This window comes from Salmo salar, chromosome ssa05 (genome assembly GCF_905237065.1).
Source record: "Salmo salar chromosome ssa05, Ssal_v3.1, whole genome shotgun sequence".
Taxonomy (NCBI): domain Eukaryota; kingdom Metazoa; phylum Chordata; class Actinopteri; order Salmoniformes; family Salmonidae; genus Salmo; species Salmo salar.
Genome location: NC_059446.1, coordinates 85,402,122 through 85,428,118, shown reverse-complemented (window position 1 = coordinate 85,428,118; position 25,997 = coordinate 85,402,122). Strand labels below are relative to the sequence as shown.

Here is a 25,997-nt window from a genome sequence, read left to right as displayed (position 1 = left end):
TTGTGATACAGTGAATTATAAGTGAAATTGTCTATCTGTAAACAATTGTTGTAAAAATTACTTGTGTCATGCACAAAGTAGATGTCCTAACCGACTTGCCAAGACTATAGTTTGTTAACAAGAAATTTGTGGAGTGGTTGAAAAATGAGTTTTAATGACTCCAACCTAAGTGTATGTAAACTTCCGACTTCAACTGTAAATGGAAGTCTTCCATACTTTCCTCTGACATGACCACATACTTGTTTAATTTATGTTACAAGTCACACCCCTGTTCAGTTAGGTTACTGAGACAAACAAAGACGGCCATTGATTATCTTCAGAATAAACTAGCACAGAGCAGGTAGCTGCTTGCTTTTACGTTCGGGTAGGACTGAAACCACTGTACTTGTCAGAGCATGTAACACAACAAGCTCAGAGAGCACCGTTTGACTCTCACTCACTCACACCTTCAAAAGCATTTATTATATGAAACGACATCTTAGAAAAACACACACCATGACATTAGAATATAGACAAGAATAAGTGACTGATTGTTACATAACGATAATGTTCTGGATAGCCAGCCACACCAGAAACCATGATAGGAGAGAGGCAGTGATTAGCAATGCTGATAGTACATCACTGACTTGAGGCCTCCCAATGTCTTTAAGATGGAGTGGCTAAGGGCAGAGAGAGAGAGAGAGAGAGAGTGTCATCATGCATGCTACGTTGCCTCAGTCAAAGATGTTTGCGATTGCTCCTTCATGCTTGAAAACCTTTCTAACACTATATTACAATGAATCTATGATCAAATATTTACAATGGTCTTAAAATTCCCGACTGATTGTTAACATGAACAGAATGCCTTTATTTCATAGTTGTAAAGAATGTTCTACAGAGTATCTCATTCCCATGCCTGTTCAGTTAGTTACAGTCAGCTGTTGTTCATCCTCCTCACATTGCTGCAAAACAAATCAGGAAAGAGAGTGGCTCCTTCTGACATTGCTGCAAATAAATAGCCATTCCTAGAACGCTTGGGCAGATTATACACAAGTATGGTAAAAAAAACATCTATATATACTGGAAGAATGGTGGATATACTGTACATTTCCAATAGACGATGAACCAGCCCAACGAACCAGTAACAACACTTCCACTGTCCTCTTCAGTTCAAATGTCTGAGGCATTATGGGGCCGTCAAGAGTACCGCCCCTGGCATACCATGCCATCCCACTGGGAGAGAAGGAGGGCTGTTTGCCCCATCCATCCTCTCCTAAGTCCACAAGGGTCGTATTCATTAGTACACACCGCAGCAGTATGTTTCGCAACGGAAAACAAAAACAAACATTTCTTATTGGTTCAAGTTCAGGTCGTCACTCCCTGATTCAGTCCGTTTTCTTCCATTTGGTTCCTAATGAATGCGACCCAGTCTTATCAGGCTCATGAGGAAGGCTCTGTGGCTGCGTGGCACACTACATAGTGCACTACTTTTGACCATTAGCTTACCAGTAGTGCACTATATAGGGAATAGGGTGCCATTTGGGACTAAACATGGCTCCCCCCTCAGACCACAGACACCCCCTGGGCAGGGCAGGTGAGAGCGGCAGCCACGTCGGGCCTCTCGATGCGGGCCAGCGCCGAGCACAGAAGTCCCAGAGTGGAGCCCTCCTGCTGGGCCCAGTTGGAGAGGAGGGTGTGTACAGGGGCCTCGCCGTGCCCAAACAGGTCCATCTGCTCGGGCTCGTAGCCCAGCGCGGCCCCCAGGGTCCTCCAGGAGCCTCTGCGGCCCCCGCTCCCCTCCTGGAGCAGACGCTCCACCTCTTCCTGTCTGTGGGGGGGCAGGTTGATGTACAGACGGCTGTCCTGCTTACTGTCCCTCTTACTACCTGGGGGTGGAATACACCACAGACACAGACAGTCACAAGGCCATTCAACAGTTAGAATAGATGACAAAAGACAATAAGAAAAGCCATCTAAGTTGTTCTGCATAAGAGTGTCTGATAAATGCTAAATGTGCTCTACATTGAGAGAGATTAGAACATGTATTTAACTTGGGCTTCTGTTCTCACTCAAGTAAAAGTGCAGTGAAGTGAATTCTGGTGTAGTCTTGTGATGGCTGTTTGTTGTTACCTTTACTTGGTTGGCTATCCTGCAGGCTGTGTGAGTCCAGGAACACGCCGCTGTCACTATGGAGTTTCTCTCCTTCAGGACACGTCCCCAGCTCTGCAGCGCGGGCTTTACTCAACGCCTGCTTCTGCTTATACGACGTCCAGCTGACGAGAGGTGGGAGGAAACACTTTTACACACGTTACTGAACATAACAGGAACATTTTTATCACAACTATAACAGAAATACATGACGGCAATCGAAAGGTTTGCAAACAATTCTCCACCCCGTCATGCATTTAACAATTGAACAACTCCCTCCAGCCAATGTAATGCTTCAAGTGTGGAGAATCAGAATGCAGCCAATGAGACGGCAGCGTGTCTCCTGTCAACTCACCACTTGTAGGCGACGTAGAGCAGCAGGCCCAGCACCACAGCAGCCAGAACTGATACGTAGACCAGGATGTGGTTGCTGCTCCCATCATCCTGAGGGGTGAACCCGGGGGCCCTGGGGGCCTCTCCTCCTCCAGGGGAAGGGCTGGCCTCCTCTCCATCATTCACCAACCCTAACCCAGGCAGGCGAGGAGCGGCCAGAGGGCCGTCAGACTCAGGGGGACGAGACAGGATGTGGAGCTTCTTATCTGTTGGTTGGAGATAGATGGGAGACTGTTGATTAGAGAACCACTGAACCATGAAGGAAACACTAAAGGTAGAAGGGGGCCACTTGACATGTCTGCCCTGTCCTTATCCCTGTCTCAACATATCTGCCCTGTCCTTATCCCTGTCTTAACATATCTGCCCTGTCCTTATCCCTGTCTTAACATATCTTCCCTGTCCTTATCCCTGTCTTAACATATCTGCCCTGTCCTTATCCCTGTCTCAACATATCTGCCCTGTCCTTATCCCTGTCTCAACATATCTGCCCTGTCCATATCCCTGTCTCAACATATCTGCCCTGTCCATATCCCTGTCTCAACATATCTGCCCTGTCCTTATCCCTGTCTCAACATATCTGTCCTTATCCCTGTCTCAACATATCTGTCCTTATCCCTGTCTCAACATATCTGTCCTTATCCCTGTCTCAACATATCTGCCCTGTCCATATCCCTGTCTCAACATATCTGCCCTGTCCATATCCCTGTCTCAACATATCTGCCCTGTCCTTATCCCTGTCTCAACATATCTGTCCTTATCCCTGTCTCAACATATCTGTCCTTATCCCTGTCTCAACATATCTGTCCTTATCCCTGTCTCAACATATCTGTCCTTATCCCTGTCTCAACATATCTGCCCTGTCCTTATCCCTGTCTCAACATATCTGCCCTGTCCTTATCCCTGTCTTAACATATCTGCCCTGTCCTTATCCCTGTCTTAACATATCTGCCCTGTCCTTATCCCTGTCTCAACATATCTGCCCTGTCCTTAACCCTGTCTTAACATATCTGCCCTGTCCTTATCCCTGTCTTAACATATCTGCCCTGTCCTTATCCCTGTCTTAACATATCTGCCCTGTCCTTATCCCTGTCTTAACATATCTGCCCTGTCCTTATCCCTGTCTCAACATATCTGCCCTGTCCATATCCCTGTCTCAACATATCTGCCCTGTCCATATCCCTGTCTCAACATATCTGCCCTGTCCTTATCCCTGTCTCAACATATCTGTCCTTATCCCTGTCTCAACATATCTGTCCTTATCCCTGTCTCAACATATCTGTCCTTATCCCTGTCTCAACATATCTGTCCTTATCCCTGTCTCAACATATCTGCCCTGTCCTTATCCCTGTCTTAACATATCTGCCCTGTCCTTATCCCTGTCTTAACATATCTGCCCTGTCCTTATCCCTGTCTCAACATATCTGCCCTGTCCATATCCCTGTCTCAACATATCTGCCCTGTCCTTATCCCTGTCTCAACATATCTGTCCTTATCCCTGTCTCAACATATCTGTCCTTATCCCTGTCTCAACATATCTGTCCTTATCCCTGTCTCAACATATCTGTCCTTATCCCTGTCTCAACATATCTGCCCTGTCCATATCCCTGTCTCAACATATCTGCCCTGTCCTTATCCCTGTCTCAACATATCTGTCCTTATCCCTGTCTCAACATATCTGTCCTTATCCCTGTCTCAACATATCTGTCCTTATCCCTGTCTCAACATATCTGCCCTTATCCCTGTCTCAACATATCTGCCCTTATCCCTGTCTCAACATATCTGCCCTTATCCCTTATCCCTGTCTCAACATATCTGCCCTTATCCCTGTCTCAACATATCTGCCCTTATCCCTGTCTCAACATATCTGCCCTTATCCCTGTCTCAACATATCTGCCCTGTCCTTATCCCTGTCTCAACATATCTGCCCTGTCCTTATCCCTGTCTCAACATATCTGCCCTGTCCTTATCCCTGTCTCAACATATCTGCCCTGTCCTTATCCCTGTCTCAACATATCTGCCCTGTCCTTATCCCTGTCTCAACATATCTGCACTGTCCTTATCCCTGTCTCAACATATCTGCACTGTCCTTATCCCTGTCTCAACATATCTGCCCTGTCCTTATACCTGTCTCAACATATCTGCCCTGTCCTTATCCCTGTCTCAACATCAAATCAAGGGCCTTGACACATCTACCATTGGCACAATGTTTTTTTTGTAATAAGTCAATGACTGTGTATAAAATGTGAGGGCTTTCATACCTACAGTTGATGCAAACACAGTCACACAGACCCACAGTCACTGACCCATTCAGCTACCAGCCCCCTCTGACCCAGTTAAATACCAGCCCCCACTGACCCAGTCAGCTACCAGCCCCCCTCTGACCCAGTCAGCTACCCCCCCCCCACTCTGACCCATTCAGCTACCAGCCCCCCTCTGGCCCAGTTAAATACCAGCCCCCCCTCTGACCCAGTCAGCTACCAGCCCCCCTGACCCAGTCATCTACCAGCCCCCCTGACCAAGTCAGCTCCCAGCCCCCCCTCTGACCAAGTCAGCTCCCAGCCCCCCCTCTGACCCAGTCAGCTCCCAGCCCCCCCTCTGACCCAGTCAGCTCCCAGCCCCCCCTCTGACCCAGTCAGCTCCCAGCCCCCCCTATGACCCAGTTAAATATCAGCCCCCTCTGACCCAGTCATCTACCAGCCCCCCGACTCAGTCAGCTACCAGCCCCCCTGACCCAGTCATCTACCAGCCCCCCGACCCAGTCAGCTACAGCCCCCCCTGACCCAGTCAGCTACCAGCCCCCCTGACCCAGTCAGCTACCAGCCCCCCTGACCCAGTCAGCTACCAGCCCCCCTGACCCAGTCAGCTACCACCCCCCGACCCAGTCAGCTACCACCCCCCACTGACCCAGTTAGCTACCAGCCCCCCGACCCAGTTAGCTACCAGCCCCCTCTGATCCAGTCAGCTACCAGCCCCCCCTGACCCAGTCAGCTACCAGCCCCCCGACCCAGTTAGCTACCAGACCCCCCTGACCCAGTCAGCTACCAGCCCCTCCCCGACCCAGTCAACTACCAGCCCCCTCTGATCCAGTCAGCTACCAGCCCCCCTGATCCAGTCAGCTACCAGCCCCCCTGATCCAGTCAGCTAACAGCCCCCCGATCCAGTCAGCTAACAGCCCCCCTGATCCAGTCAGCTACCAGCCCCCTCTGATCCAGTCAGCTACCAGCCCCCCTGATCCAGTCAGCTACCAGCCCCCCCTGATCCAGTCAGCTACCAGCCCCCCCTGATCCAGTCAGCTACCAGCCCCCCTCGATCCAGTCAGCTACCAGCCCCCCCTGATCCAGTCAGCTACCAGCCCCCCTGATCCAGTCAGCTAACAGCCCCCCGATCCAGTCAGCTACCAGCCCCCCTGATCCAGTCAGCTACCAGCCCCCCTGATCCAGTCAGCTACCAGCCCCCCTGATCCAGTCAGCTACCAGCCCCCCTGATCCAGTCAGCTACCAGCCCCCTCTGATCCAGTCAGCTACCAGCCCCCTCTGATCCAGTCAGCTACCAGCCCCCCCTGATCCAGTCAGCTACCAGCCCCCCCGACCCAGTCAGCTACCAGCCCCCCTGACCCAGTCAGGGGGGCTGGTAGCTGTGTGTGTTCAGATGACCAGACTCCTGGGGAGATCCAGGCCACTAGGCCAAGGCTTGGTCATTTGGAGCCAGTGAGGGGTTACCATGTTGGGGTCACCAGTGTGCCAAGGCCCTGGGGTCTGGTGTGGGGGTAGTTAGATTGTCCCTCTTTAAGAGCTGTCGGCTCCGAGCCATTTGACTGCAGCACTTAAGAGTGTTTTCTCTCTGTTGGACTGTGCTCATGTTTCCTCAAGAGTGTTGCTAAGTGTTCAGATTAGGTGTGGGTACAGGTGTTGGCCACATGTCTCCTCTCTCCCTCTCTCCCCCTCCCTCAAAGGGGCTTTATTGGCATGGGAAACATACACTATATATACAAAAGTATGTGGACACCCCTTCAAATGAGTGGATTCTGCTATTTCAGCCACACCCCGTTGCTGACAACTGTATAAAGCACACAGCAATGCAATCTCCATAGACAAACATTGGCAGTAGAATGGCCTTACTGAAGAACTCAGTAACTTTAAACGTGGCACCGTCATAGGATGCCACCTTTCCAATAAGTCAGTTCATCAAATGTCTGCCCTGCTAGAGCTGCCCTGCTAGAGCTGCCCTGTTAGAGCTGCCCTGCTAGAGCTGCCCTGCTAGAGCTGCCCCGGTCAACTTTAAGTCCATACACACACCATACACACAGAGACGCACCCATGCAGAGGGTGTCAGAGTTGAGCTGGCAGGCTCTGATCTCCACCTCAGTGTCAGAGCACTGAGAGCAGGGCTGGCAGGGCTTGATATCACTCTTCTCCTCGGAGAACGTTCCTGGGCGACATGGTTGGCACTGGGTGTTCCCCTGGGCACCACACAGCCTCACCACCCCCTCGCCACGTCCACACATGGTGCAGGCGGCACACAGCCCCGCCACACTCTTCCCATCCCGCCACAGGTAGAAGTGCTGGTCACAATCACAGTGGGTATCCTGGGTGGCGCTGCAGGAGGTCAGCTCTGGGATGCCAGCAGGGCAGCGGGCACAGGGGAGGCACGGGGAGAGACCGTCTGATGGGGAGAACGTTCCTGGAACATACAAGGTATAGGTGATTTGAATGTATCTCACAGTATTATCAATATGTATGTACTATAGTTGTATGTCTACTGGGGAATGGCATAAGCAACAGCATCTAAACCCTATTGCCTCCATGACTCACCCTCAGGGCAAGGCTGGCACTTGGTGTCCTCCATCCCACACTCTACCTCCACCCCATGGCCTGGAGGACACGGGCTACAGCACTCCCCTGACTGGCTGAACTGCCCACTAACACAGGCATCTCCCAGGGCAACCTGGAAGGAGAAACAAAACAGTTAGCTTAGCATCAATTATCAGATAGATAGTGATTTATTTATTGGTGCTGCAGATGCCAGTGATGAGGGAACTCTTTTATAGATCAAACTGATAAGTGGTTGACAAGCCAACACATATGTTAAAGACTAGGATGGAAACTATGGTGACAAGCCAACACATATGTTCAAGACTAGGATGGAAACTATGGTGACAAGCCAACACATAGATATGTTCAATACTAGGATGGAAACTATGGTGACAAGCCAACACATAGATATGTTCAAGACTAGGATGGAAACTATGGTGACAAGCCAACACATAGATATGTTCAAGACTAGGATGGAAACTATGGTGACAAGCCAACACATATGTTAAAGACTAGGATGGAACCCATGGTGACAAGCCAACACATAGATATGTTCAAGACTAGGATGGAAACTATGGTGACAAGCTATGTTTGGAGGAGTAAGAGCACAAGCATCTCTCTCAGGTGGTCTCAGTCAAGGCCAGTCCAGTTCCACCAACCAAAGACTCAAAAATAAGACCTCGATGTTTGTGTAGAAATCAGGAAAACAATTACACACACCCCTTTACCTCCTCACCATCAGACGGAAAGAATGGGGAGAAGGTGCGGAGAAGGTGGGCGTATTGAAAATAGTCGTTTTTTATATTTTGATCTGGCTCTGTTTTCAGAGTGCTGAGCGCTTATCTGCCCCGGCCGGGTAATGGAGGGGCCAGACTGAGGCACAGATGGCACCCTATTCCCTATATGGGGCTCTACATTGGACCAGGATCTATAGAGCTCGCCGGGCTCTGCTCAAAAGTAGTGCACTCTATAGGGAATAGGGTGCCTTTTGGAAGGTAGCCCCAGTGTGTTAAACATGAGGGATACATCAGACATTCCTAAGGGCTTATAGAGCCCAGTGCAGCCTAGCAGGAGGGACTGGCTTTAATCAGACTGGCTTTTAATCAGACTGGCTTTAATCAGACTGGCTTTCAATCAGACTGGCTTTTAATCAGACTGGCTTTAATCAGACTGCCTTTAAATCAGACTGGCTTTTAATCAGACTGCCTTTTAATCAGACTGGCTTTAAATCAGACTGGCTTTAAATCAGACTGGCTTTTAATCAGACTGGCTTTAATCAGACTGCCTTTAAATCAGACTGGCTTTTAATCAGACTGCCTTTTAATCAGACTGGCTTTAAATCAGACTGGCTTTAAATCAGACTGGCTTTAATCAGACTGGCTTTAAATCAGACTGGCTTTAAATCAGACTGGCTTTAAATCAGACTGGCTTTAAATCAGACTGGCTTTAATCAGACTGCCTTTAATCAGACTGCCTTTAAATCAGACTGGCTTTAATCAGACTGGCTTTAATCAGACTGCCTTTAAATCAGACTGGCTTTAATCAGACTGGCTTCATACCCATGGAAAGAGTAAAACAAAGGAGAAGGAAAACACTGAGACATGAGGAAGAAGGAAGGAGTAGAAAGGGCTTCCTCCCTCCCACATTGACACATTCCACATGGGTGTGAATGACATTATAGTCACAATGTGTGTGTGTGTCTCTTGTCCTCAGACACAGTGAGGGGTGGGAGGAAGGGAGGGAGGGTGAGGAGGAGGGGAGACCGTTGTAGCCCCAGGCGGCTGTGTCAGTTAGCCCCCGCAGCCCAGCATGTGTGTCTGTTTTGAGGGGGCCTTTGATGCCCCCCCCAGCCCTGCAGGTGTGTGTGTGTGTGTGTGTGTGTGTGTGTGTGTGTGTGTGTGTGTGTGTGTGTGTGTGTGTGTGTGTGTGTGTGTGTGTGTGTGTGTGTGTGTGTGTGTGTGTGTCGCTCCCTCCCGCCCGCCCCTCACTCTAAGAACAAGAGATTTGCACACACACACACACACACTCCTCCCCCTCCCCCCATCAAGGCCCTCCTCTAAAGCAGTCAGGCATCTGAAACATGCCCATGTTGAGGGCTGATTGACCCACTAGCCATTATCCCTGGAGCCTGAGGGAAGACAGGAACTAACAGATGTCTAACAACTAACCTCCTGCTAACAGCTAAACAACCCTCTGATTTCTCCCCGACTCACTCCCAAATGGCACCCTATTCCCTTTATAGTACACTACTTTTAACAAGGGCCAATAGGGCTCTGGTCAAAAGTAGTGCACTACGTAGGGAATAGGGTGCCATTTGGGAGAAACCGCTGTCTCCGATGTCTGCTCCAAGAAGCAGCTTGTGTCAACATGTGGAGCCTCCAACGAGCCCAACACACACAGGAACCAACGCACACACACACAAACACAAACGGTGTCACACACACAAACACACAAATGGGAATGCACACATGAACGCACGCAAACACACACACCATGCCAGTGGTCAGATGATGCGGATGCTACGCTACAGGACTGTTTTGCTAGCACAGACTGGAATATGTTCCGCAATTCATCCAATGGCATTGAGGAGTATACCACCTCAGTTACCGGCTTCATTAATAAGTGCATCTGCGACGTCGTCCCCACAGTGACCGTACATATATATCCCAACCAGAAGCCATGGATTACAGGCAACATCCGCACCTAGCTAAAGGCTAAAGCTGCCACTTTCAAGAAGCAGGACACTAATCCGGACGCTTGTAAAAAATCCTGCTATTCCCTCAGACGAACCATCAAACAGGCAAAGTGTCAATACAGGACAAAGATTGAATACTACACTGACTCTGGTGCTCGTTGGATGTGGCAGGGCATACAAACTATTATGGACTATAAAGGGAAACCCAGTCATGAGCTGCCCAGTGACGCGAGCCTACCAGATGAGCTAAATGCCTTTTATGCTTGCTTCGAGGCAAGCAACACTTAAGCATGCATGAGAGCACCAGCTGTTCCGGACGACTGTGTGATCTCGTTCTCCGTAGTCGATGTGAGCAAGAATTTTAAACAGATCAACATTCACAAGGCCGCGGGACCAGAAAGATTACCAGGATGTGTACTCAGAGCATGTGCGGACCAAATGGCAAGTGGCTTCACTGACATTTTCAAGCTCCCCCTGACCGAGTGTGTAATACCTACATGTTTCAAACAAACCACCATAGTCCCTGTGCCCATGAAAGCGAAAGGTAACCTGCCTAAATGACTACTGCTCCGTAGTGCTCACGTCGGTAGCCATGAAGTGGTTTGAAAGGCTGGTCATGGCGCACATCAAAATCTTCATCCCAGAAACCCTAGACCCACTCCAATTCGCATACCACCCCAACAGATCCACAGATGACACAATCTCAATTGCACTCCACACTGCCCTTTCACACCTGGACAAAAACAACATCTATGTGAGAATGCTGTTCATTGACTACAGCTCAGCGTTCAACACCATAGTGCCCACAAAGCTCATCACTAAGCTAAGGACCCTGGGACTAAACACCTTCCCTCTGTAACTGGATCCTGGACTTCCTGACAGGCCGCCTCCAGGTGCTAAGGTTAGGCAACAACACATCTGCCACGCTGATCCTCAACACGGGTGCCCCTTAGTCGTGCTTGCTTAGTCCCCTCGTGTTCACCCACGACTGCGTCGCCAAGAACGACTCCAACACCATCATTAAGTTTGCTGATGACACAACAGTGGAAGGCTTGATCGCAGACAACAATGAGACAGCCTATAGGGAGGTGGTCAGAGACCTGGCAGTTTGGTGCCAGGACTACAACCTCTCCCTCAACGTGAGCAAGACAAAAGGAGATGATAGTGGACTACAGGAAAAGGAGGGCCGAACATGGCCCCATTCACATCGACGGGGCTGTAGTGGAGCGGGTCGAGAGTTTCAAGTTCCTTGGTGTCCACATCGCCAACAAACTATCACGGTCCAAACACACCAAGACAGTTGTGAAGAGGGCACGACAACACCTTATCCCCCTGACCGGTTGAATCACCGCCTGGTATGTTAACTGCTCGGCATCTGACTGTAAGGTGCTACAGAGGGTAGTGCGTATGACCCAGTACATCACTGGGGCCAAGCTTACTGCCATCCAGTACCTATATGCTAGATGGTGTCAGAGGAAGGCCCAAAAAATGGTCAAAAACTCCAGTCACACAATTCATAGACTGGTGTCTCTGCTACCGCACAGAAAGCTGTACCGGAGTGCCAAGTCTAGGTCCAAAAGCCTCCTTAACAGCTTCTACCCCCAAGCCATAAGACTGCTGAACAATTAATCAAATGGATACCCGGACTATTACATTGATCCATTTGTTTTGTTCACTGCTGCTACTCTCTGTTTATTATCTATACATAGTCACTTTACCCCTACCTACATGTACAAATGACCTCCACTAACCTGTACCCCTTACTGTTTATTATCTATACATAGTCACTTTACCCCTACCTACATGTACAAATGACCTCCACTAACCTGTACCCCTTACTGTTTATTATCTATACATAGTCACTTTACCCCTACCTACATGTACAAATGACCTCCACTAACCTGTACCCCTTACTGTTTATTATCTATACATAGTCACTTTACCCCTACCTACATGTACAAATGACCTCCACTAACCTGTACCCCTTACTGTTTATTATCTATACATAGTCACTTTACCCCTACCTACATGTACAAATGACCTCCAAATAACCTGTACCCCTTACTGTTTATTATCTATACATAGTCACTTTACCCCTACCTACATGTACAAATGACCTCCACTAACCTGTACCCCTTACTGTTTATTATCTATACATAGTCATTTTACCCCTACCTACATGTACAGATTACCTCCACTAACCTGTACCCCCTTACTGTTTATTATCTATACATAGTCACTTTACCCCTACCTACATGTACAAATGACCTCCAAATAACCTGTACCCCTTACTGTTTATTATCTATACATAGTCACTTTACCCCTACCTACATGTACAAATTACCTCCACTAACTTGAACCCCTGCACATTGACTGTATATAGCCTCGTTATTGTTATTTTATTGTGTTACTTTTAATTTAATAAAACATTTTTACTTTAGTTTATTTAGTAAATATAACACTATTTTTTGAACTGCATTGTTGGTTAAGGGTTTGTAAGTAAGCATTCCACTGTAAGGTGAAAAGCCTGTTGTATTCGGCCAATATGACAAATAACATTTGATTTGATTTGATCATTCCAGTCACAAAACTGCACTGAAACAATTCCACCACTAGAAAGAGAACATCTTCGAAGGGAAAGGAGGGTACGTTTCATTCCAAGAACAACAGCACAGCTTTGAAGGGAAGGAGGGCATGTTTCATGCCAAGAAAAACAGCACAGAGGTTTTATTGCACCACTATTTGAGGAGCCAGACAACATGTGAACCTCAGCTAGCACAGATCTGCAGTATCAGGGTGATGGGAGCTCAGTTTCAACAGGTATTCATCTCAGTGATCACATGAGCTTCTACAGTGAGCTGTGGTTGTCTTATCACTGTGATGTGTGGTTGTCTTATCGCTGTGATGTGTGGTTGTCTTATCGCTGTGATGTGTGGTTGTCTTATCGCTGTGATGTGTGGTTGTCTTATCGCTGTGATGTGTGGTTGTCTTATCGCTGTGATGTGTGGTTGTCTTATCGCTGTGATGTGTGGTTGTCTTATCGCTGTGATGTGTTGTTGTCTTATCGCTGTGATGTGTGGTTGTCTTCTCGCTGTGATGTGTGGTTGTCTTATCGCTGTGATGTGTGGTTGTCTTATCGCTGTGATGTGTGGTTGTTCTTCCTACCTTAGTTGAATGCACTGTCTGTAAATCCCTCTGGATAAGAGTGTCTGCTAAATGACTACTGTCTGTAAATCCCTCTGGATAAGAGTGTCTGCTAAATGACTACTGACTGTAAATCCCTCTGGATAAGAGTGTCTGCTAAATGACTACTGTCTGTAAATCCCTCTGGATAAGAGTGTCTGCTAAATGACTACTGACTGTAAATCCCTCTGGATAAGAGTGTCTGCTAAATGACTACTGTCTGTAAATCCCTCTGGATAAGAGTGTCTGCTAATGACTACTGACTGTAAATCCCTCTGGATAAGAGTGTCTGCTAAATGACTACTGACTGTAAATCCCTCTGGATAAGAGTGTCTGCTAAATGACTACTGACTGTAAATCCCTCTGGATAAGAGTGTCTGCTAAATGACTACTGACTGTAAATCCCTCTGGATAAGAGTGTCTGCTAAATGACTACTGTCTGTAAATCCCTCTGGATAAGAGTGTCTGCTAAATGACTACTGTCTGTAAATCCCTCTGGATAAGAGTGTCTGCTAAATGACTACTGACTGTAAATCCCTCTGGATAAGAGTGTCTGCTAAATGACTACTGTCTGTAAATCCCTCTGGATAAGAGTGTCTGCTAAATGACTACTGACTGTAAATCCCTCTGGATAAGAGTGTCTGCTAAATGACTACTGACTGTAAATCCCTCTGGATAAGAGTGTCTGCTAAATGACTACTGTCTGTAAATCCCTCTGGATAAGAGTGTCTGCTAAATGACTACTGACTGTAAATCCCTCTGGATAAGAGTGTCTGCTAAATGACTACTGACTGTAAATCCCTCTGGATAAGAGTGTCTGCTAAATGACTACTGACTGTAAATCCCTCTGGATAAGAGTGTCTGCTAAATGACTACTGACTGTAAATGCCTCTGGATAAGAGTGTCTGCTAAATGACTACTGACTGTAAATCCCTCTGGATAAGAGTGTCTGCTAAATGACTACTGTCTGTAAATCCCTCTGGATAAGAGTGTCTGCTAAATGACTACTGACTGTAAATCCCTCTGGATAAGAGTGTCTGCTAAATGACTACTGTCTGTAAATCCCTCTGGATAAGAGTGTCTGCTAATGACTACTGACTGTAAATCCCTCTGGATAAGAGTGTCTGCTAAATGACTACTGACTGTAAATCCCTCTGGATAAGAGTGTCTGCTAAATGACTACTGACTGTAAATCCCTCTGGATAAGAGTGTCTGCTAAATGACTACTGTCTGTAAATCCCTCTGGATAAGAGTGTCTGCTAAATGACTACTGTCTGTAAATCCCTCTGGATAAGAGTGTCTGCTAAATGACTACTGACTGTAAATCCCTCTGGATAAGAGTGTCTGCTAAATGACTACTGTCTGTAAATCCCTCTGGATAAGAGTGTCTGCTAAATGACTACTGACTGTAAATCCCTCTGGATAAGAGTGTCTGCTAAATGACTACTGACTGTAAATCCCTCTGGATAAGAGTGTCTGCTAAATGACTACTGTCTGTAAATCCCTCTGGATAAGAGTGTCTGCTAAATGACTACTGACTGTAAATCCCTCTGGATAAGAGTGTCTGCTAAATGACTACTGACTGTAAATCCCTCTGGATAAGAGTGTCTGCTAAATGACTACTGACTGTAAATCCCTCTGGATAAGAGTGTCTGCTAAATGACTACTGACTGTAAATGCCTCTGGATAAGAGTGTCTGCTAAATGACTACTGACTGTAAATCCCTCTGGATAAGAGTGTCTGCTAAATGACTACTGACTGTAAATCCCTCTGGATAAGAGTGTCTGCTAAATGACTACTGTCTGTAAATCCCTCTGGATAAGAGTGTCTGCTAAATGACTACTGACTGTAAATCCCTCTGGATAAGAGTGTCTGCTAAATGAGTACTGACTGTAAATCCCTCTGGATAAGAGTGTCTGCTAAATGACTACTGACTGTAAATGCCTCTGGATAAGAGTGTCTGCTAAATGACTACTGACTGTAAATCCCTCTGGATAAGAGTGTCTGCTAAATGACTACTGTCTGTAAATCCCTCTGGATAAGAGTGTCTGCTAAATGACTACTGACTGTAAATCCCTCTGGATAAGAGTGTCTGCTAAATGACTACTGACTGTAAATCCCTCTGGATAAGAGTGTCTGCTAAATGACTACTGACTGTAAATCCCTCTGGATAAGAGTGTCTGCTAAATGACTACTGACTGTAAATGCCTCTGGATAAGAGTGTCTGCTAAATGACTACTGACTGTAAATCCCTCTGGATAAGAGTGTCTGCTAAATGACTACTGACTGTAAATCCCTCTGGATAAGAGTGTCTGCTAAATGACTACTGACTGTAAATCCCTCTGGATAAGAGTGTCTGCTAAATGACTACTGACTGTAAATCCCTCTGGATAAGAGTGTCTGCTAAATGACTACTGACTGTAAATCCCTCTGGATAAGAGTGTCTGCTAAATGACTACTGACTGTAAATCCCTCTGGATAAGAGTGTCTGCTAAATGACTACTGACTGTAAATCCCTCTTGATAAGAGTGTCTGCTAAATGACTACTGACTGTAAATCCCTCTGGATAAGAGTGTCTGCTAAATGACTACTGTCTGTAAATCCCTCTGGATAAGAGTGTCTGCTAAATGACTACTGACTGTAAATCCCTCTTGATAAGAGTGTGCTAAATTACAGGAAATGTGAGAATGGCCCATCACAGTGAGTTGTGTGAGAAGAGCTTGGCTAATGGCTTGTAGTCTCTTTCAATGGCCGTGTATTTAGTCTGTGTCCCAAATGACACCCTATTCCCTATGTAGTGGACTTGTTTTGATCAGAGTCCTATAGGGTTCCATTTGGAATGCACAAGCCTTGTCGAGAACCATGCTCCCCTAAAACGGGAAGCCTGGGGAAGTTCCATGGCAGAAATCAGCTAAAGAGGGGTCGGAACCCGGAATCAGTGACACCTCACAACATGTCAAACCAATCCAATGCCTTGCTTGGGCGGAGCTCCAAAAGGTGCTCACCAGATTAGTGCCGTAGGAGCAACAGTGAAGACAACAACATTTCAACAAAACAAGCACTGGTGACAAAACATTTTACAATGTTTACAGCACGCTGGTTTACAAAACATTTTTGAATGTTTACAGCACGCTGGTTTTCTAAACATTTTAGAATGTTTACAGCACGCTGGTTTTCACAGCATTTCAGAATGATTACAGCACGCTGGTTTTCACAGCATTTTAGAATGTTTACAGCACGCTGGTTTTCAAAACATTTTAGAATGTTTACAGCACGCTGGTTTTCACAGCATTTTAGAATGTTTACAGCACGCTGGTTTTCAAAACATTTTAGAATGTTTACAGCACGCTGGTTTTCACAGCATTTTAGAATGTTTACAGCACGCTGGTTTTCAAAACATTTTAGAATGTTTACAGCACGCTGGTTTTCACAGCATTTTAGAATGATTACAGCACGCTGGTTTTCACAGCATTTTAGAATGTTTACAGCACGCTGGTTTTCACAGCATTTTAGAATGTTTACAGCACGCTGGTTTTCACAGTATTTCTCTTTTGTTTCCAGATGAGCTAAAGCTGCAGTAAGAGGGGAGAAATGGTCTCCAATGCTGGCCATATCAATATTTTTCTGTTGTAAGTTTCTGAAGGGATATTTGGCTATAAAAGCTAGCACAAGAGACAAGAAGTAGCTAGCCACAATGAGGTTAATTTTGAGAAAGGTCAGCTAAGCTACCTAGGTATGACTAACTTCCTAGCTACTAGCTACAAACATTTCTCTCACAATTATAAAGCCAACAACATTTTTATAAAAACAGCATATTATTGACTTAAAATGCTAGCTGTGTTAGCCAAGTTGCTAGCTTAGCGAAGGTCAGTGATACATTGAGCAACCATGTACTGTCTATCTATGGGAACAACTGCAATCATTTTGCAAGCAACATTCCTAAAATGAATGAAATAAATGAACCTCATAAAATGTTACCTGTAATGCTCAGCTCCTGTAGCCTAACTGTCATCTAAAAAAGGTCATACTGTACCTAAATTACAAGGGTTGGATTTTCACTAAACTATTTTATATTTCAGCACTTAAAAGGCATGTACAAAATCTGGTGTACATTATCTACTGGTATCATTTTAAACTGGGAACGTACAGCGCCTTCAGAAAGTATTCACACCCCATGACTTTTTCCACATTTTGTTGTTTTACAGCCTGAATTTAAAATGATTTACATTCAGATTTTGTGTAACTCACCTAAACAAAATACCCCATAATGTCTTGAGTCAATAGGTATTGAACCCCTTTGTTATGACAAGCCTAAATAAGTTCAGGAGTAAACATTTACTTAACAAGTCACATAATAAGTTGCATGGACTCACTCTGTGTGCAATAATAGTGTTTAACATGATTTTGAATGACTACCTCCTCTCTGTACCCCACGCATACAATTACCCATCCACTGAATGATAAATATTTGTGGCAGTGATGCTGTCTGGTAGCATCTCCAACTGCTGCTTCATCATGCTATAGACCAGAAACTGTCAACACACACACACACACACACACACACACACACACACACACACACACACACACATACACACATACACAGGAGAGAAAGTCCAGACAGGGTCCACTCCAGCTCTACTTTACTCTGCAGCGCCAGACCCATTGGCATTTCCTCTTGTGCTGACCAAATATAGAGTTAAATATTCCCCTCTGTGCACCAGTTCATGGGGTGGAGTGTGTGTGTGTGTGTGTGTGTGTGTGTGTGTGTGTGTGTGTGTGTGTGTGTGTGTGTGTGTGTGTGTGTGTGTGTGTGTGTGTGTGTGTGTGTGTGTGTGTGTGTGTGTGTGTGTGTGTGTGTGTGTGTGTGTGTGTGTGTGTAAACATCCACACTGCCCGGGGCTTAATGACCACAGTAATCAGGACTGGGACTAACAGAGCTCCAATTTATGGACCTCAGAGGGAATGTGTGACCTGTGTAAAATCTCTCCGTACTCGCCTACTGAACAGGAATAGGCAGTTCAGAAAGTCAACATGAAAAGTCAGACGATTTGCATATGACATCAGAGTGGAATCTTGTTCCAAAAACGTGCTGACTTGTTACAATTTTGATGAACTATATTAGAATCATTGTGTACTGTTCTGTTATATGCTAGTTTATATAAACTATTTTCAGACTGTTATATGCTAGCTTATATAAAACTATTTTCAGACTGTTATGCTAGCTTATATAAACTATTTTCAGACTGTTATATGCTAGCTTATATAAAACTATTTTCAGACTTATATGCTAGCTTATATTAACTATTTTCAGACTGTTATATGCTAGTTTATATAAAACTATTTTCAGACTTATATGCTAGCTTATATTAACTATTTTCAGACTGTTATATGCTAGCTTATATTAACTATTTTCAGACTGTTATATGCTAGCTTATATAAAACTATTTTCAGACTTATATGCTAGCTTATATTAACTATTTTCAGACTGTTATATGCTAGCTTATATTAACTATTTTCAGACTGTTATATGCTAGCTTATATAAAACTATTTTCAGACTGTTATATGCTAGCTTATATAAACTATTTTCAGACTGTTATATGCTAGTTTATATAAAACTATTTTCAGACTGTTATATGCTAGTTTATATAAAACTATTTTCAGACTGTTATATGCTAGTTTATATAAAACTATTTTCAGACTGTTATATGCTAGCTTATATTAACTATTTTCAGACTGTTATATGCTAGCTTATATTAACTATTTTCAGACTGTTATATGCTAGCTTATATAAACTATTTTCAGACTGTTATATGCTAGCTTATATAAAACTATTTTCAGACTGTTATATGCTAGCTTATATAAAACTATTTTCAGACTGTTATATGCTAGTTTATATAAACTATTTTCAGACTGTTATATGCTAGCTTATATAAAACTATTTTCAGACTGTTATATGCTAGCTTATATTAACTATTTTCAGACTGTTATATGCGATCTTATATTAACTATTTTCAGACTGTTATATGCTAGCTTATATTAACTATTTTCAGACTGTTATATGCTAGCTTATATAAACTATTTGACTGTTATATGCTAGCTTATATAAACTATTTTCAGACTGTTATGTGGTAGCTCAGGACTTGCTTATATACAGAGCCAAGCAGCCTACACAGTCGACACCTCCTTGGCTCAAGGAGCTTGAGAAAAGAGAGCACACAGACCTGATCTGTCTGCTCCAGGGCCGCTGGAGAGAGTTGAGGGGCTGCAGTTGCTCTCTCCACTTCAGTAGTAGAGGACTTGATTCCCTGGTGAGAGGAGACCACCATGGAGCCCTATCTGCTTTCAAAAGGGGCTATGAACTCCACGGCTGTCACAGTCACTCCGTCAACACACACACACACATAAGCAACACACACACACACACACACAAAAAAGTGTGCGTACACACAGAAGCATATGTACACACAGAAGCGCACGTACACTCATAAGCGTGCAGTCACCCACGCGTGAGCATTCATGCACACACACTCCCTAAAGAAGCCCTTGGGCCTTTTTGCAGTGCGATCCCATTTGACATGATGTTTGACTCCTTGGCTGCAGCAGCCTGGAGTTTCCACGTGAGAGTGATGAACACATGAAAGCGTGGGGAGCCCCAGGAGGCAGGGCTCTCCCTCTGCACTGACCCTGACCCTCACACCCTGGGGTCAGCAGCGTGGTGTCACCACCTCCACCCTGACCCTCACACCCTGGGGACAGCAGCGTGGTGTCACCACCTCCACCCTGACCCTGACCCTCACACCCTGGGGTCAGCAGCGTGGTGTCACCACCTCCACCCTGACCCTCACACCCAGGGGTCAGCAGCGTGGTGTCACCACCTCCACCCTGACCCTGACCCTCACACCCTGGGGTCAGCAGCGTGGTGTCACCACCTCCACCCTGACCCTCACACCCAGGGGTCAGCAGCGTGGTGTCACCACCTCCACCCTGACCCTCACACCCTGGGGACAGCAGCGTGGTGTCACCACCTCCACCCTGACCCTGACCCTCACACCCTGGGGTCAGCAGCGTGGTGTCACCACCCCCTTACCCTGACCCTCACACCCTGGGGTCAGCAGCGTGGTGTCACCACCTCCACCCTGACCCTCACACCCTGGGGACAGCAGCATGGTGTCACCACCTCCACCCTGACCCTGACCCTCACACCCTGGGGTCAGCAGCGTGGTGTCACCACCTCCACCCTGACCCTCACACCCTGGGGACAGCAGCGTGGTGTCACCACCTCCACCCTGACCCTCACACCCTGGGGACAGCAGCGTGGTGTCACCACCTCCACCCTGACCCTCACACCCTGGGGACAGCAGCGTGGTGTCACCACCTCCACCCTGGGGTCAGCAGCGTGGTGTCACCACCTCCACCCTGACCCTCACACCCTGGGGTCAGCAGCATGGTGTCACCACCTCCACCCTGACCCTCACACCCTGGGGACAGCAGCATGGTGTCACCACCTCCACCCTGACCCTCACACCCTGGGGACAGCAGCATGGTGTCACCACTTCCACCCTGAGGACAGGAGCGTGGTGTCACCACCTCCACCCTGAGGACAGCAGCGTGGTGTCACCACCTCCACCCTGAGGACAGCAGCATGGTGTCACCACCTCCACCCTGAGGACAGCAGCGTGGTGTCACCACCTCCACCCTGAGGACAGCAACGTGGTGTCACCACCTCCACCCTGGGGACAGCAGCATGGTGTCACCACCTCCACCCTGGTGACAGCAGCATGGTGTCACCACCTCCACCCTGACCCTCACACCCTGGGGACAGCAGCATGGTGTCACCACCTCCACCCTGACCCTCACACCCTGGGGACAGCAGCGTGGTGTCACCACCTCCACCCTGACCCTCACACCCTGGGGACAGCAGCGTGGTGTCACCACCTCCACCCTGACCCTCACACCCTGGGGACAGCAGCATGGTGTCACCACCTCCACCCTGACCCTGACCCTCACACCCTGGGGTCAGCAGCGTGGTGTCACCACCTCCACCCTGACCCTCACACCCTGGGGACAGCAGCGTGGTGTCACCACCTCCACCCTGACCCTCACACCCTGGGGACAGCAGCGTGGTGTCACCACCTCCACCCTGACCCTGACCCTCACACCCTGGGGTCAGCAGCGTGGTGTCACCACCCCCTTACCCTGACCCTCACACCCTGGGGTCAGCAGCGTGGTGTCACCACCTCCACCCTGACCCTCACACCCTGGGGACAGCAGCATGGTGTCACCACCTCCACCCTGACCCTGACCCTCACACCCTGGGGTCAGCAGCGTGGTGTCACCACCTCCACCCTGACCCTCACACCCTGGGGACAGCAGCGTGGTGTCACCACCTCCACCCTGACCCTCACACCCTGGGGACAGCAGCGTGGTGTCACCACCTCCACCCTGACCCTCACACCCTGGGGACAGCAGCGTGGTGTCACCACCTCCACCCTGGGGTCAGCAGCGTGGTGTCACCACCTCCACCCTGACCCTCACACCCTGGGGTCAGCAGCATGGTGTCACCACCTCCACCCTGACCCTCACACCCTGGGGACAGCAGCATGGTGTCACCACCTCCACCCTGACCCTCACACCCTGGGGACAGCAGCATGGTGTCACCACTTCCACCCTGAGGACAGGAGCGTGGTGTCACCACCTCCACCCTGAGGACAGCAGCGTGGTGTCACCACCTCCACCCTGAGGACAGCAGCATGGTGTCACCACCTCCACCCTGAGGACAGCAGCGTGGTGTCACCACCTCCACCCTGAGGACAGCAACGTGGTGTCACCACCTCCACCCTGGGGACAGCAGCATGGTGTCACCACCTCCACCCTGGTGACAGCAGCATGGTGTCACCACCTCCACCCTGACCCTCACACCCTGGGGACAGCAGCATGGTGTCACCACCTCCACCCTGACCCTCACACCCTGGGGACAGCAGCGTGGTGTCACCACCTCCACCCTGACCCTCACACCCTGGGGACAGCAGCGTGGTGTCACCACCTCCACCCTGACCCTCACACCCTGACCCTCACACCTCACACCCTGACCCTCACACCTCCACCCTGACCCTCACACCTCACACCCTGACCCTCACACCTCCACCCTGACCCTCACACCCTGGGGACAGCAGCGTGGTGTCACCACCTCCACCCTGACCCTCACACCCTGGGGACAGCAGCGTGGTGTCACCACCTCCACCCTGACCCTCACACCCCGGAGACAGCAGCGTGGTGTCACCACCTCCACCCTGACCCTCACACCCTGGGGACAGCAGCGTGGTGTCACCACCTCCACCCTGGGGACAGCAGCGTGGTGTCACCACCTCCACCCTGACCCTCACACCCTGGGGACAGCAGCGTGGTGTCACCACCTCCACCCTGGGGACAGCAGCGTGGTGTCACCACCTCCACCCTGGGGACAGCAGCGTGGTGTCACCACCTCCACTCTGGGGACAGCAGCGTGGTGTCACCACCTCCACCCTGACCCTCACACCCTGAGGACAGCAGCGTGGTGTCACCACCTCCACCCTGACCCTCACACCCTGGGGTCAGCAGCATGGTGTCACCACCTCCACCCTGACCCTCACACCCTGGGGACAGCAGCATGGTGTCACCACCTCCACCCTGGGGTCAGCAGCGTGGTGTCACCACCTCCACCCTGGGGACAGCAGCGTGGTGTCACCACCTCCACCCTGGGGACAGCAGCGTGGTGTCACCACCTCCACCCTGGGGACAGCAGCGTGGTGTCACCACCTCCACCCTGGGGACAGCAGCGTGGTGTCACCACCATCACCCTGGGGACAGCAGCGTGGTGTCACCACCTCCACTCTGGGGACAGCAGCGTGGTGTCACCACCTTCACACTGACACCTCCAGCAGATAGAAGAACAGGAGATGTAGATAGAGGTCCTGTAGTGCACTATATAGGGAATAGGGTGTCATTTGGGATGCAAATAATTGCCTCCATGACTCATTATCTGGGCAAGTCTGGCCAAAATCTGGACCTATCGGCCCTGGTCAAAAGTAGTGCACTATATAGGGAATAGGGTGCCATTTGGGAAGCAGTGCACTATATACGCAATAGGGTGCCATTTTGGGACGTACACACTAAGGCAGAGGGATGGGTAGTGAGGGTGGAGCTAGATCTGCTTGCCTGTCTGATTGGTCCATGATTTTAATCTGCACACGGATTACTGTCATCAGCAGTAGCAGGTCATCTTTAAAAAGTCAACGTTTGGAATCTGGAACTTTTTTTGTTTGTTGTTTAACCATGTTTTGTTCCAGTCAGGGAATATGCTGAGCTTTCCATCTCCTCCTAACAGTATGACAAACTACTGGATACCAATAGCCATGCTTGTCTGCTTGTCTGTCTGCAATTTATTATTAAAGTTCTCAAAATGCTGACTTACTCTCTCAAAGATGTCGCTGTGGGAAAGCAAAGCGGTGGTTGGGAGTTCAAGTGAAAACCATTCAGAAAACTGCTTAGCGTCTAAATGGAAATTACATTTACTGTTCTGTTACAAACAGGGTCGCCCTTCTCTCGCCACAGACTGAGAGAAATTATCATTTCTTTGCTCCGGATATCCAGACCGCAGCAATAGTTTTACTCATGACGCATTTCTACCAGGAATTGCCGCAAGGAAGGACTATGGCACTATCTATGAATTGTAATAGAGTTTGGTAATGTCACAGAGAACCTTGGACAATCAAACCACTAACAGTGGGCCGTGTGATTCAACGACAAGTATAATGATCTTTAATACATTCAGGTTTGAAAAAACATTCATATTAAGCAGAGAAAACTCATTGGAGAAGTTCACCAAAAAATATATATTAAAAAAAATGTTCAAACAAACCTCTGTGATAGAAACAAAGGTGTGTTTTGGGGAAGCCAAACTTTGTTTTCCATTTAAACTGAACGTTTGTTGATATTAACCCCTCATTAAACAGATAAATATCTTTCCAGGGTCACAGAATGCAGAGTGTATAAAGATCTGATGGAGTTGTATCTGCAGTGCTTTGATCTTGAAGAAAGGGTTAGGCCCTGGGAACATGACAAGACATGAGCTGCTGCCTCTCCTCTCCTCTACAGGCCCTCAGGTCTGTTGGACTTGAAAGGAGATGGAGTGTCAAATTGTCCTGTTCTCCAGCTGTGGAACGGATTATTTTGACACTTTGATCTGTACAGATCAAATCTCTCTCTTTAACTACCTGCATTAACGTTTAAATGACACATAGTAATAATACAGCCTAGATGTTATCAATTAGTAAGGAAGATAAAAGACAGAGTTTATCTCTGAGTAAAAGCAGGAGAGTTGTAGATAATGACAATATGTCACATTCTGTAGCTATACAGAGGATTGTAAATGTAGAGTGAGAAGTAGACTACAATACAACGTAACACAATCAAGATGCAAGACATCTAATCATTGCCAGCTTCCAATTGGCTCATTCATCCCCCTCCTCTCCCCTGTAACTATTCCCCAGGTCGTTGCTGTAAATGAGAACGTGTTCTCAGTCAACTTAACTAGTAAAATAAGGGTTAAATAAAACACATGCATGTAATTACAATGTAGCGCGTGCGTAATGCCAACATAGTTTACAATGTAGCGAAAAACATTAACTTTATGCAGATTGGCTAAATACTGAATTCACCTCATGTAGGCCAGTAATGTGCGTTACTATACATTGCACTGTCAGCAGAAAATAACAGGGAATTGATCTGTTCATGTATTACTGGACAGTAGCCTGTGAGATATATTACTGAGTTACAGCCTATGTATATCAGGAATAGGAGCGACATGACACTTACCTTTACGAGCAGAAAAAGTGTGCAGACCCAAAGCGCGTCCATGTCACAGTTCTTCGCCGATGGAAAATCCCGTACAATGAGTTGGCTATACCCCTTCAAAAGTCTTTGGGACCAAAGAAGGCTTCAATAGCCTCATCCGTGAGACGTAACGCAGGTAAATGCCAAAAAAGCGCCGCTAAGTTCCTAAAAACTATTCGCAGCTGTCAAGAAACCACTGAAAGTAACAAGAACACGGCCAAATGAGAGCATTTTTTAAAACTGCATCAAAGTATCCTACACATACAGTGGAAGAAAAATTGCCCCAAAACTCAATAGCAAGTCCGAGTGCCGCTTCTCTTCAGTGAAATCAACTGCCATGAAAGAAAACGTCCGGAAAACAGTAAACATCCTCTTCTTTAGGTTACACACAATCTACTTTTACTGTAGACCGTTTCTTTGTTACATTCCCTACAGTTGAGTCACACTTCAATCCTTGTTGGCATGTTCCTCTTGCAGAGTGTGAGTCTGAAGCGCAGCGTTTTGGCCCCTAGATCTTCAAGCGCTTGGTTCACTTTCAACGCCTACATCTCTCTACCACTGGAGCCCGGGTCCTCGCTTTGTGATTGGCTGATACGCGACGGCAATACCACATTGAAGTGATATTGAAATGAGATGAAACTTGATACACTGTAATAAATAAAGGAGATACGTTCCGGAAGATGCCTTAGGGATCTGTTTAAAGAATGGAAGTTGGGACTTTGATGTAGCCTGGGCTGTATTTTGCGGTCTTCATTTTTAAACCCCCGGTTATTTTTCCAGGAGGGTTACAGAAATTAATATTTTGTGGCTAATATTCTCCCTCACACTATTTTTTATTAACATTAATAACACAAATAATAGCCTATATTTTTAGTATATATGTAAATAAGCACCTGCTTATAAAATGATATGT

At 47.4% G+C, this 25,997-nt stretch overlaps 1 protein-coding gene across 1 annotated transcript; it reads right to left on the bottom strand.

Annotated features, from left to right (window-relative positions):
• Window positions 1-443: 443 nt before the first annotated feature.
• LOC106606109 (tumor necrosis factor receptor superfamily member 16-like) lies at window positions 444-25,685 on the bottom strand. The gene is made up of 6 exons (XM_045719232.1): window positions 25,067-25,685; window positions 7,332-7,464; window positions 6,835-7,200; window positions 2,483-2,726; window positions 2,110-2,252; window positions 444-1,865 (listed from the first exon to the last, which is right to left on the bottom strand). The coding sequence occupies exons 1-6, from the start codon at window positions 25,106-25,108 to the stop codon at window positions 1,543-1,545; spliced, it is 1,251 nt and encodes a 416-aa protein (XP_045575188.1). The 5' UTR covers window positions 25,109-25,685; the 3' UTR covers window positions 444-1,542.
• Between the last annotated feature and the right edge of the window lie 312 nt (window positions 25,686-25,997).

Coding starts and splice junctions, on each gene's coding strand:
- LOC106606109 (XM_045719232.1), bottom strand. CDS start 25,108: ATGGACGCGCTTTGGGTCTGCACACTTTTTCTGCTCGTAAAG. Junction 7,465..25,066: donor CACTTTTTCTGCTCGTAAAG/GTAAGTGTCATG, acceptor TTCTCCTTCCAG/GTTGCCCTGGGAGATGCCTG. Junction 1,866..2,109: donor GGATAGCCAACCAAGTAAAG/GTAACAACAAAC, acceptor TTCCACCCCCAG/GTAGTAAGAGGGACAGTAAG.